The sequence below is a fragment of the Sinocyclocheilus anshuiensis genome, unplaced genomic scaffold (assembly GCF_001515605.1).
Source record: "Sinocyclocheilus anshuiensis isolate Anshui unplaced genomic scaffold, SAMN03320099.WGS_v1.1 scaffold629, whole genome shotgun sequence".
Lineage (NCBI taxonomy): Eukaryota > Metazoa > Chordata > Actinopteri > Cypriniformes > Cyprinidae > Sinocyclocheilus > Sinocyclocheilus anshuiensis.
In genome coordinates this window covers 846,942-859,777 of record NW_015536485.1, presented here as the reverse complement: position 1 = coordinate 859,777, position 12,836 = coordinate 846,942, and the positions used below count along the sequence as shown (strand labels likewise).

At 35.2% G+C, this 12,836-nt stretch overlaps 1 protein-coding gene across 1 annotated transcript in view; it reads left to right on the top strand.

The window, feature by feature from the left end:
• Window positions 1-1,170: 1,170 nt before the first annotated feature.
• Window positions 1,171-12,836, top strand: part of LOC107684271 (regulator of G-protein signaling 8-like) — a 15,409-nt gene continuing 3,743 nt past the window's right edge. Inside the window, exons 1-4 of the mRNA XM_016480505.1 lie at window positions 1,171-1,369; window positions 6,984-7,051; window positions 7,528-7,632; window positions 7,722-7,775. Coding sequence (XP_016335991.1) covers window positions 7,532-7,632; window positions 7,722-7,775 — 155 coding nt within the window. The 5' untranslated portion in view covers window positions 1,171-1,369; window positions 6,984-7,051; window positions 7,528-7,531. The remainder of the gene's footprint in view (window positions 1,370-6,983; window positions 7,052-7,527; window positions 7,633-7,721; window positions 7,776-12,836) is intronic.

Genomic DNA, 12,836 nt, shown 5'->3' with positions numbered 1-12,836 from the left:
ATAGACCTAAGAAACCATATATATATATATATATATATATATATATTATGGTTGTTATTAATAGTGAATAAATCTAAAGCTTTTGAGACTATTATTTTGTGTTATTTAATTTGTCATTAAGGGGGGTGCCCTTTTTCAGTTTCAGCACATGCCCCTCAAAAGGTCTGTGCACGGCCCTGAGTGTAGAGCATTTCTTCGACACACAGAATACAAAGAAATCTCAACATGCAGTTTGATGCTAATGGTAATAAGACTGAATGAAAAATAAAAAAAAGTAAAAATTCATTACTAGACAGTCCACTGTCCATAGTCATGGACATTTCCTTGACAGTTAGTCATCAAGTGAGCGTATCTCCTTAGCCCCACAGGGAGACTAATTCTAACATGCATGAAGAGTTTATCAAACAGCTGCTACACAAAAGGTCCATCGTTCTTGAGAACCCACAGGGTGGATTTCCACATTTCAAGTGGAGCATGCTCAGCCTTGTGGTGAAAATGCCAGGATGTAGAAGCTTAGTTAGCAGTCTGTATTTGCTTGATGCGACAAAGGCAGCTAAAACAGTGATTGAATACTGTAGTCTTTCTCAGTGGCAGTGCCTTCACTTTCTTCAGTGAACGAGCTCTAATGAAGGCTTTGAATAGTTCGATCTCCAATTCATGCAGCATGGCCGCTGTGCATTATTCACATGTGCCTGTATGTGTTCATATGAGCGTCTAAGATGTTACGACACTATTTTGAGGACATAATATGCCTCCAGTGGAGAGCTGAGAAAGCTGAGTACTCAAACAGTTAGTCTACAGCCCATACTCCGATAAGAGCTATCAAATGAGGTATCAGCATGTCCCCATTTTAAACCCAGCAAGGATTTGCCACGGTGAGCGTGGGATGAAAAGGCGGCTTTGATGTCTACGCCGGCTTGATTTAGTCTCCTTGTTCCTCTCCTCAAAGGAACCCATTACCTCGGCCAAAACCTGCGTACTAGACCTGAAATTTCCCTCTGGTCTATGACATACATCCATTGCAGAATAACAATTTGACAGCATGAGACCTCGCAACACAAACATGACTCTGAAAAGCCTCGGTGGAGCAAAACAAAGTGTGTTGACAAAGCCAATGCTGCAATGCTTTTCCCTCTCTCTCTCTCTCTCTCTCTCTCTCTCTCTCTCTCCCTCCTCTCTCTCTCTCTCTCTCTCGTTCCTCGCTCCCTCACGCTTTCACACCGATGAACACGCTGTGTGATGATTGCTACATGTGGGCAACAGTAGATATCTCTACACAAGAACAGAGCCACGCTAAACCCGTCGGATAAAGCAGTATTTCCAGCCTGAATCAAAGAGCTGTCATCTACAACGGCAGTGAACTGTAAAGGTAAAGGCTCCATATTCATATCCCTGATCGATTGTTGCATAAGTAGCTCACACTGGCTTTGTGTGTCTAGGATATTTGTCATAGTGTACAGCTCTCACCATCTGTCCTCCTGTCATGTCTTCTCTTGTGTAGGGAATTGAGTAGAACAAAGCAAAACAGATCATCTATTTGGCTTTTACATTGTAACATTTATGAATGATGGGAAGTGTGCAGTTGTTTATTATATTTTGTTGTTTTGTGAATGTTACTCATCTGTGTTTGCATAAATGCTAGATTCTTTTTCATTGTAAAGTGCAAAAAAATTAATACAGAGTTATATTGTTTATAGATACAAATAGTACCCCGTTTACATAATATCAGATACTCGGTTACTTCTTTAATTTTCTGACATGCACAATGACAACTGTGTGTTTGTTGAAGGGATTGGGCAGCTAATCCATCTCTCCAGCAGTAACTGTGAGGGCTTTGTAGGTTTGTAAATGTCAGCGAGGGGAAGTGACAGAGATGAGGAGAGACTTTGAAACACCCACACTCACCACCCACTGCTCTTGTTGAGACACACTGAAGATATGTTTCATTCTGCTGTACAGACTAAGCAACAGAATCCTTATTTAAAGGCACTTTTGCATGTTATGATTATAACTTTGAAATGGGGAAGAATGCAAAGCATCTTAACATTAGCTAAAATGAAATTAGAAGTACAATGCACATTAAAATGTAAGAGACTCATCATTTTATGCGTGATGTGTGATTTAGTAATTCCAATGGGAGTTTTATTAGCAAAAACACTTTACACAGTAATAATATGTATGAGTAACATTTTGGCACTACTTTATTGATAGTATAACATTATTAAATTAAAGAATGCTAAAATATATTTCTTTTTAATTATAATTTTTTTTTTATTTTTGATCAGTTTTATTAATTCATAATTGATTGTGCAAGAATTACTGATCTGTACACCCACATTGAATTTGCATGCAGAAAAAGCTCTGCAGATTTCCACAGAATTTGAACACCTGTCGCTGACAACTTTTCATTCATGTTGGTGTCAGACTCTGTTCCATGTTTTGTCTGTGTCTTGCTCCCCAGGTGTTCCTTTCCCATGTTTAATTTGTCCCAGGTGTTCCCCATGATGGTTCATGGATCCCAGGTGTGTCTCGTCATCCCCTCCTCCTGTGTGTATTTAAAGTGTTCCCAGTCCCTAGTTCTCTGTCCGCTGTTGAACGTCTTCGTGAAAACGTCTTCCTGAGTTCGTCTCCCTTGGTTCCTGTAAATAAAGTCTTGTCAACATATTCTCCAGCGTCTCCTCGTCCCTCGTGTGTGTGCAACGTGACAGTTGGCCATTAATTTACATGAAAACAGCATTTTGGGGACCTGGAAACACAAACTTTTGAAAACGGGTTTCAAAGTTTTCGAAAATGATGCCATTATCTCTGTATAAACTACAAAAAACTAAACTAAAACCATAAAACACATTTTTTTTCTTTGAAAGAAGTTCAAAGATATATATATATATATATATATATAAAACTAAAGACATTTTATTTCAGCTTGTTGCAACATTAGGTTAACTAAAACAAAAATTAATAAATAAACATTAATTTAAAAATATATTAAAATAAAATCTAATCCAAAATATAAAAAAATTATAATAGTATATTAATTATATTAAAATAACCATAAGGCCCTTTCATTTGTTAAATATATTGTCATATTTAATATTTTTTTCAATATGTGTGTAGTGTTTCTTATTTTACCATTCCATTACACACATTTTCCCCCTAGTAAAAAAGTTATATATTTAAAATACATTTACTTTTCATACTAAGTATATTTCAGATATATTAACATATTTAATGACATATAGATCGATACTTACTGATAGCTTATAAAAAATTATAATTAACCTTTATTTGGAGTGCTACTTGTGCACAATTCACATTTCTTAATATTAAGCCTAAAATGTGTTTTAATGGCAATTTTGATGAGGATTGTATGATCTTTGAATAATACCGGTCTTTAAAGGCAAGATATTTAAAGTACCTGAAATGTACTTGCAATAGCTCCAATTAAGCACAATCAAATATTCTTCAGTATATCTTCAGCACTACTTTAAAGTGCATTAAGCACAACATTAGTTGTTCCAATTTAGCAGACTTTAAATATACAATTTTTTAGTATACTAAAAGTACAATAGCAGGGTATATTTATTAAATACATAAATATGCAAATATATTTATAGTAGGCTATACTTATAGTATACTTATTTTATATAGTATAAAATAAATGTATTTTAAATACACTTTAGTTTTTTTTTTTTCACTAGGGCCTTCAAAATAAGAGTAGAAAAAGCAGATCGTATAATGTTATATATAAGACGTTTTAATGACGTAGTAACATCATTTAATTATAAAGTGTTACCCATGCATATTTGACTGAATCTTTTCTTTCCCCCGAACTAAATGTGGTATCATTGAATTGGGCCTGTTAGCAACAAGAGTGTGAATATATTAAAACTTGACAGTGTTATTTGAGAATAAGTGTTCCTCGTATGACCAAGCTAATGGTTACTGTTCCTACCACAGTCACACAATTGCAGTTCTATCCAATTTGTCTGAATTATGGCCCATTTGGAGGAACAGCCACTATGTGCTAACCTTTTTAAAACAGATGTCTCTCTGTCCCAGATTTAATGAGACCTCACACAGATAAGGAACACTTATTCTCATTTTTCAGCATAATTCACAGCTACTAATTTATCCTAGAAAAGTAAAACAGGGCTTGCTGTTTTGAAGATATCTAAATAAAGCAACAGTGACCTTAACTTCAGAGTTTTGTTGGACTGAATGTGATTTGACTAGACAGTAGCCATCATGTTACATAGGTGAGGACCTCAAAGAGGAAAGGACATTGACAAAAATAGAAGAGAAAGAACTGTAGGTGGGCTGCAGCCTGGTGTTACCCTGCAACTGTCAAGGCAAAGCGTGAGACAGGGTGTAAATGAAGGTAATGTCTCTGGGGCACAGATGCACCTTGCTAGAACAGCAGCTAAACCCTCACTCTCACAAACCCCTAGGAGACATTTTCTTTTTGTGGATGATACCACACTGAAAAGCAGCTTAATTCAACCCACACTCTTTAAAATAAAGCTTCCAAAAGAAGGTTTTCACAATCGAGCCACAGAACCATTTTTGGCTTCCCCAAAGAACCTTTCAGTCAACAGTTCTTAAAAGAATGTTTTTTTCTTAGTAGTACACTTTTAAAAATAAAGGTTGCAAAAGGAGGTTTTCACATTGATGCCATAGAAGAACCATCAAGCTATGAACAATTTTCATAGTAGAAGGACATTTTAATAACCTGAAGAACCTTTATCTTAAAAATAAAGGTTCCAAAAGGGGATTTCAGTATGATTCATTAGAAGTACCATTTGAGTTCCCCAAAGAACCTTTTATTGAGCATTTCTTAAAAGAACCTTTTTTTTCATAATGTGAAGAACATTTTTTTCCACTATAAAGAACCCTTTGCACAAAGGAAATGCTGAAGGTTCTTCATGAAGCCATCAGTTCTGATAAAGAACCTATATTTGTAAGAGTGTAAGGTGGTTAAGTGGTCTCCTAGCCTGGCCAGCTGGTCTGTTTTGATGGGTTTTTTAAAGAGTTTTGAGCACTTTTAAGATATTCTGTCTTAGAAATCAGCTTGGCCAGGTCAGGAGACCAGTTTATACCAGCTAAGACCAGCAAACCAACTCAGACTGGTATAAGCTGGTGGGATTTCACACCAGCATTTACATTTAATCATTCAGGAGATGTTTTCATGCAAAGTGACTTGACAAATGAGGAACATCACGAGCAATTTATTATACATGAGTCAACATATTGTCTGTAAGCGTTGCTGGAGAACTTTGATGGTTAAGTATTTTAGGCTCTCTCAAGGTTAAATATGTACCTTGTCTATTCCAGAACGTGGAAAGCAAAACGAATTTAAGGCTGGTAAAAGCAACTGCATTATTTTTTCAACATGGACAAGCCAAAGAGCCTGGAATTCAAAAATAGCAAGAGCGAGGGTAGAAGAGTCTCAGCGGGAAACCTGACATCTCACTGAGCTCCATCAGACAGTGACACTACAGGGACCTTCACGTGTTCTACTGAGCACGAGGGTGGGGTGCACTTTTCCTGAGATGAGCTATCTGTGAGGGAACCCTCAAAATCAATGTGCCAGTTTTCACATTAATGATTTGTCATTGAATTATACTATTATTATTTGAATTCAAATGTATTGTTTACAGATTATTTTTATTTTATTTTATTTTACTTTTTATTTTGTTTTATTTTTGGTTTAACATTGTGATTATGCTGTCCTGCTATGAACTGTATTGCCAACAGTGTATACTTACCTAACCAAACTAAAACTCAGCACTTGAGAGTTTTATTCCAGCCCATTAGCATCCTGTTTAAATGTGAGACAGGACCCAGAACTATGAAATTATTCTGAGCACAGAAACTCAGATCCCAACATCAAAGACAAACTGAGACTATTCAATTGCCGAAACCCTCACAAAAAGGGAAGGAGAAAGTTAGCCATTTTTTTATTTCACTCGGCATCTCGTGATGATTTTATAAGGATGAGACATCAGAGTATCTTTTAGTTAGCAAACTCCCTGTAGCTCCATTTGTGCTGCATGGCTGCATTGAACATGAACTGGCTTCTCCCTGCCTAGATAGATTTGTCAGTGCATTTTATAAATAGCATGGCAGGTGTTCTCATCCAGTGCAAGGAAATGAAGAATAAGCCTCAAGCATCCAGTGCATCACTAAAATATTCCCATCTTGAGAGAATTCGGATTGTTTAGACAGTCTGCAATTAGAATACGTTTCATAATTTCTGCGAGGCCTCACTAGAAATGCATTTAGTGCATCCTATTAGCAACATGCAGCTTCTAAATAACATAAAGGACATCAGATATAAAACAATATTTCATTAGTTTATGGAAAATTGATCCCTTCTTAACTATTTTGAGAACTTTTAACCCTTCAGTAGTAATTAGTCACATTATCAAACCACCTTTTATAATAAGAACTTCAATACCAGAGCTGACTTTAATAAGCAAGCACTCCGATTAAATTGGAATATACCTTCTCTTTAATATCCGTGGTAGACTAAGCTTTTCTGATTCCCATCAAAGTGTACAATATCACAAAGTCCTGTTTTTTATACATAACTCATGCATTACTCATGCCTATTAGTGTCTGTGAAGCAATTTATGATCCTTCAGAAAAAGAAGAAATGTTCATTTTCATGCAGTGTTCCCCATTAAAAAAAAAAACTTAATGTGAAAGCAATAGGTTGCATCAGCCTCATAGGATGAATGGTAAGAGAGTGATGTTATTTGGAGGGAAATGTTCCTTTAGAAGAACTGAACATGCCCGGAACTGCAAATGCAATAACAAGCAAAATAACGTGAGTCTTATGTTGGTCCAAATGTTTTATATTGCATCAAGGGAAAAGGTGGCATCTGGCACGCTAGTAATTGTGAACCATGGGAATAGTGATTAACAAAATATGCTCACTGAGGAGTGGTATATATATGTGTAAATCTTTTTCATTTTCACAGGCAAATCAGCTCTTCACTTGTTCCTACAGTACAACCGACTGGAAGAAACTGCATTGCAAGGACATTCAGTGAGTATCCACTTATCGTGTCATTTATGTAAGAGTTATTGTGTGTATCTCTGTTTCTCTCGCTGTCTGTCGCTGTCTCACTCTCGGTCCTGATTGATTCTTCTATGATGTAAATATACAAGCAGAACCCATGATAATGCCTTATTTGAGGGCCAGGTGCGCTGCTGCATTTCAATGAGTCACATTTTGAGGGAATATTCATGTTTACAATAGTGAATCCACATCTCCAGATAATTACTGAACATTGCAATGGTGTGTTGTATAATGCAGGCTCATGGTAACGTCTGCGAACATCACTACAATCTAATCAAACAGGCTATTATGCACAGCTGAGCTGTTATTATTATCAGTAATCTGGTGCGTTCTAAAAATAACTCAGCGCCGGTCTCTTATGAGTACACTAATGTCATTGACAGCTGCTAATCTCTTGTTGTTTAAGATTGCTTTTGTCTTTGTTTTTCTTTCCTTTTTGTCAGGGCCATGAAAACTAGACTAGGGTGCCTGTCTAACAAATCAGACTCATGCAGCGATTTTTCAGAATTCCTGCCTCCTGCTCAGGAGAGATCCGCAAGATACTTGAAGTGAGTAATATGTTGTTTTTGTAAAAAAGTAAGGATGTGTGTTTATTGGCTGTATTATAACTGTAGCTGATCGTGTTTGGCTTTCTTAGGTTATCCACTGATGAAGTGCACTGGGTTGTATTTAACCCAGCATTTTTTAGAGTGTAAAATTAATGATAAATAGACAGATAAAAGTTTAAGATATTATATTTAAAACTAGCAAAATACAATGATTTAAAATGTAATTTAAAGTAAAACGTTTAATTTGATGTCATTACAAAGTGCAGTTTTTAAAAGCGTACTTATTAAGTGTGTTAAGAAACTCTCATAAAAGTGTACTCTCTGAGTACACTTAAGTGGTCTTTTATTTTATTAATGTTATATTATCTGCCTGTACAGTTTAAATATACTTTTACATTTACATTTACTAAAAGAAAACAAGAAGATAGAATAGAAAAAGAATAGAGAAAGCTAGTGTTAGAGTCCTTTTTTAAAAAGAAAACAAGCAGTTAGAAAACGAATAGAGAGTGTTAGAGGGTTAAGTTAACATATAGATAAAATAGAATTAGAATAGAGAGTGCTAGAGTTAGATGATCAAATAAAGATGGAAGAGATGTGTTTTTAGCCCTTTATTGAAGATACATGATTATGTGTTTGTGTCTGAATTATTGAGCACATTTGGGTGATTGTTCAGTTAGGGACAATTTTGACTACTTTAAATTAAATTTAATGTAGTCACATTTCATCTATGTTGAAATATTTAGCACATGTAACTATTCAATAATAACATTTAAAACTGTATAAAAATTTAAATTCTTAAATAAATCTCCATTAAAGCAGCTATCACATTATTATGTAAAAATCCTAAAACTATTTTTTTTATTCCAGTTGTTATAAATGCACTTAACAGTCTAGTATAAGCTCAAAATAGTGACAGTGATAAATGTAACATTTCAACACTCTTACACTCTAAAAAATGCTGGGTTAAATACAACCCAGTGCTGGGTAAAATAGGGACAAACCCAGCAATTGGGCTGTTTTGACCCAGCGGTTGGGTTAAATGTTTAACCCAATCTTCTGGGTAGTAAGCCAACCGCTGGGTCAAAACAGCCCAATTGCTGGGTTTGTCCCTATTTTACCCAGCACTGGGTTGTATTTAACCCAGCATTTTTTAGAGTGTAAAATTAATGATAAATAGACAGATAAAAGTTTAAGATATTATATTTAAAACTAGCAAAATACAATGATTTAAAATGTAATTTAAAGTAAAACGTTTAATTTGATGTCATTACAAAGTGCAGTTTTTAAAAGCGTACTTATTAAGTGTGTTAAGAAACTCTCATAAAAGTGTACTCTCTGAGTACACTTAAGTGGTCTTTTATTTTATTAATGTTATATTATCTGCCTGTACAGTTTAAATATACTTTTACATTTACATTTACTAAAAGAAAACAAGAAGATAGAATAGAAAAAGAATAGAGAAAGCTAGTGTTAGAGTCCTTTTTTAAAAAGAAAACAAGCAGTTAGAAAACGAATAGAGAGTGTTAGAGGGTTAAGTTAACATATAGATAAAATAGAATTAGAATAGAGAGTGCTAGAGTTAGATGATCAAATAAAGATGGAAGAGATGTGTTTTTAGCCCTTTATTGAAGATGGCTAAGGACTCAGCTGCTCGAATTGAGTTGGGCAGGTCATTCTACCAGGAGGGAACAGTTAGTGTAAAAGTCTGTGAAAGTGATTTTGTGCCTCTTTGGGATGGCACAATAATGCGCCATTCACTTGCAGAACGCAAGCTTCTAGAGGGCACATATGTCTGATGTAGTGAATTTAAATAAAGGGGTGCAGAGCCAGTGGTGGTTTTGTAGGCAAACATCAATGCCTTGAATTTTATGCGAGCAGCAGAAGATTAATCTTGCAGCCGCATTTTGAATTAATTGTAAAGGTTTGATAGAAGTGGCTGGAAGACCTGCCAAGAGAGCATTGCAATAGTCCAGACTGGACAGAACGAGAGCTTGAACAAGGACTTGTGAAGCATGTTCCGAAAGAAAGGACCTGATCTTTCTGATGTGGAATAAAGCAAATCTGCAAGACCGGGCAGTTTTAGCAGTGTGGTCTGAGAAATTCAGCTGATCATCAATCACAACTCCAGAGTTTCTGGCAGTTTTTGAAGAAGTTATGGTTGATGTGCCTAACTGAATGACTAACTTTTGAGACTTGAATTACATGACAAGCCCACGTTCAACACAATTAAGAACACTTACTTTTCACAAGTGTTGCCAGGGTGTTGCTATATGACTGCAACAATTGTGTATTCTTTGAGTGTACTTAAGTGGCCTTTAATTTATTTTTAAATTATAATTGCAAATTATATTCACCCTAAGGTAAAAAATTTATTGTTTACCTAATTCAAAAACCACTGGTTTACATTGATGCTTATTTTAATCTAAATAGGACCGTATTGTATAGATTTTAATGCTGTTCACCAACCACACTCCAATACATTCTTACAGCAGTTTGCATTGAAATATTATGAAATGTAGTATTATTATGCCACATGTTGTCCCAGTACTAACAGACTTGCTTAAAATTTTTGTTCCCGGGTAGTCAGTCAGTTGCATGTCTACAGAGATGTACTGTTGTTCTGCCTTGATATGGTTCACCAGCAACTAATGTAAGAAGCTTTCCATATTAATAAGGACGCCATTTCCCTGTGAGTCACGCGTTTGGCTGTGACTTCTCTTGTCGATTGCTCACAAAATGACAGGCCTTATTTCCTCAGGCTCAATTCCAGCTTCATTTTAAACTGTGTGTGTGTGTGTGTGTGTGTGTGTGTGTGTGTGTGTGTGTGTGTCTTTTCTTGAATCTCACAGCACTGACACCCCAGACGTGCCACAAATAGCCTCTCTCTGTGCTGTTAACAGGACATTTGCTCATGCTAAAGACTTCTGAAATCTGTCACTAGTAGTACTCGGAAACGACAGACAACAAATCATTCAGATGTCATTTTTTAGCAGAGCTTGCTAAAGCTGAGAGAAACCCCTAATGCTAGGAACTCATCCCACCTGCTTATACCATGAACATGACTGATACCTCAAATCATAAAACTTGTTGAGAAGAGTGTGGTAGATGATAAAACAAAGAAACAACACACTTACAACTACTCAGTGCACCTTAGCAAGTGTGCTTTATTGTATTGAATGTACTTAAAGTCTTAAGAGTATATTTAAAAAATTGTACTTGCAGATATTATTAATAAAATAAAAGCACACTCAAAGAGAGTACACGTCCATGACTGTTTCTTAAAAGTCTTTTAAAAGTAGGCTAAAGTGTACTTCTTTTTCACAAGAGAATCAAACACTCTCTATTTGTTGTGTATATACACTCTAAAAACGGCTGGGTTAAAAACAACCCAGCGCTGGGTCAAAAAGGGACGAACCCAGTGCTGGGTTGTTTTAACCCAACAAGTTGGGTTATTATGTTTGACTCAGCATGCTGGGTTGCTTTTTTATGGTTTAAAATTACTACACTGCTAGGCTAAAATGAACCCAAATTGAGCTAGACATTAAACCTACAAATCGTGTTCATTTTAAAATCACTTTTACACACACAGAATGACTATCAAAAAGGTAAATATTTATTTAAAACAAGAGAAAACAGTCAAAAGTAGCATGCATGTAAGAAGAAATGCAGAAAAGTATGGCATTAACAGCTACAGAGTTTATACATGAAGAATTTGAACATTTGTTGAGTATAACTTTTAAGATCAAATTTGACTTTTTTGGTCAAGTTTATATATTGTATAAAATTATACAAAAACACTATTATACAATAGTTGTACAATTAGTTAATAATTAAGTTATTTACAAACTACTCTGGCATGACAGTAAATAAACCACAACATTAACACTGATATTATAACATTTATCAGAAACATATGTGTGAAAGAATGTGAGCATGTGTATGAATGAGTGTAAACTCCATTTCTACTAAACAACAACACAGAACAAGCATTTAACATTGTTTTTTACAAATTATACACTTACAGTTTTTTTCATAGTCCATGAATACAGATCAGGCATCGCTGCCAATTTTCATGATCTCTTTAGCATAATTGATGTAGTCATGAAGAAGCCCCATCAGCCCAGCAAAGGCATGTGACATCTTTTACATTATCCAGGGCAGCCTCCTCCTTTAAAACCACTGTTGCATCAGTTTGGGGGGAAAGGACATTCTCCTCTGTGACCAGCATTCATCCCAGTCACCAACTGTTGTGTAAAATCTATCCATTTTCAGATAGAGGTGCATCCACATCAGTAAGGATAGGTAAATAGTCTGTTTTATAATTTCAACCACTTTGTGTGGTTGTTTAATGTCTCTGTAATGGCAGCACTAGTGTGAGGGCATGTAATATTGTTTAAATAAATATATTGCTTTCAGAAAGCTACTTCTTTACTGAAACATTAAAACAGACATGACATTCACATACCTCACAAATTTTCATGGACGTGGAGGGCTGCTCTTTAAAGGGTTAGTTCACCAAAAAAGAAAGAAAATGGTCATAATTTATTCTGCCCCGTGTTGTTCCAAACCCATACAAACTCTGCTAATTTTTGGAACACAAATAAATATATTTAATATTCTCTTAATTTTTGTCCTCTATTGCAAGTCTGGGAGACCAGTATTTTCTTCTGAACAGACATGTTCGCTATGATATAATTTAAGATTTATTCATATATAAATATTGGCATGGATTACTTCTACAATAACTCTGTATTTTTGAAGCTTGAAAATACTGATTATCTAGACTTTCAATGGATTAACAAAAAATTATGAGAGAAAATTAAAAATATCTTCATTTGTGTTCTAAAGATAGACACCAGTCTTATAAGTTTTGAATGACATGAGAACTCTCCAAATCAGACAACTCCAAAGTTGGTTTGAGTTCTGCAATGAAAAACACAGACATCAATGTTTTAAATAAAATATGAACATGTTACTGTTTGGTTACTGATGCTACTGTTGCAGCATCAAAATGTGAGGTAAACAGTCAGGAGACAACATTTTCTAAAAAATAACTCACATCAATCTCAAAAGAATGATGCTCTCATGCCTTTGGCTTCCAACATCTACAAAAACAAACATTATTTTACTCTTAATAACAAAAATTGATAACATGATGGCATTATGAACTTTACTTGCCTTAACCGTCTTTCCCTCTCTTCTGA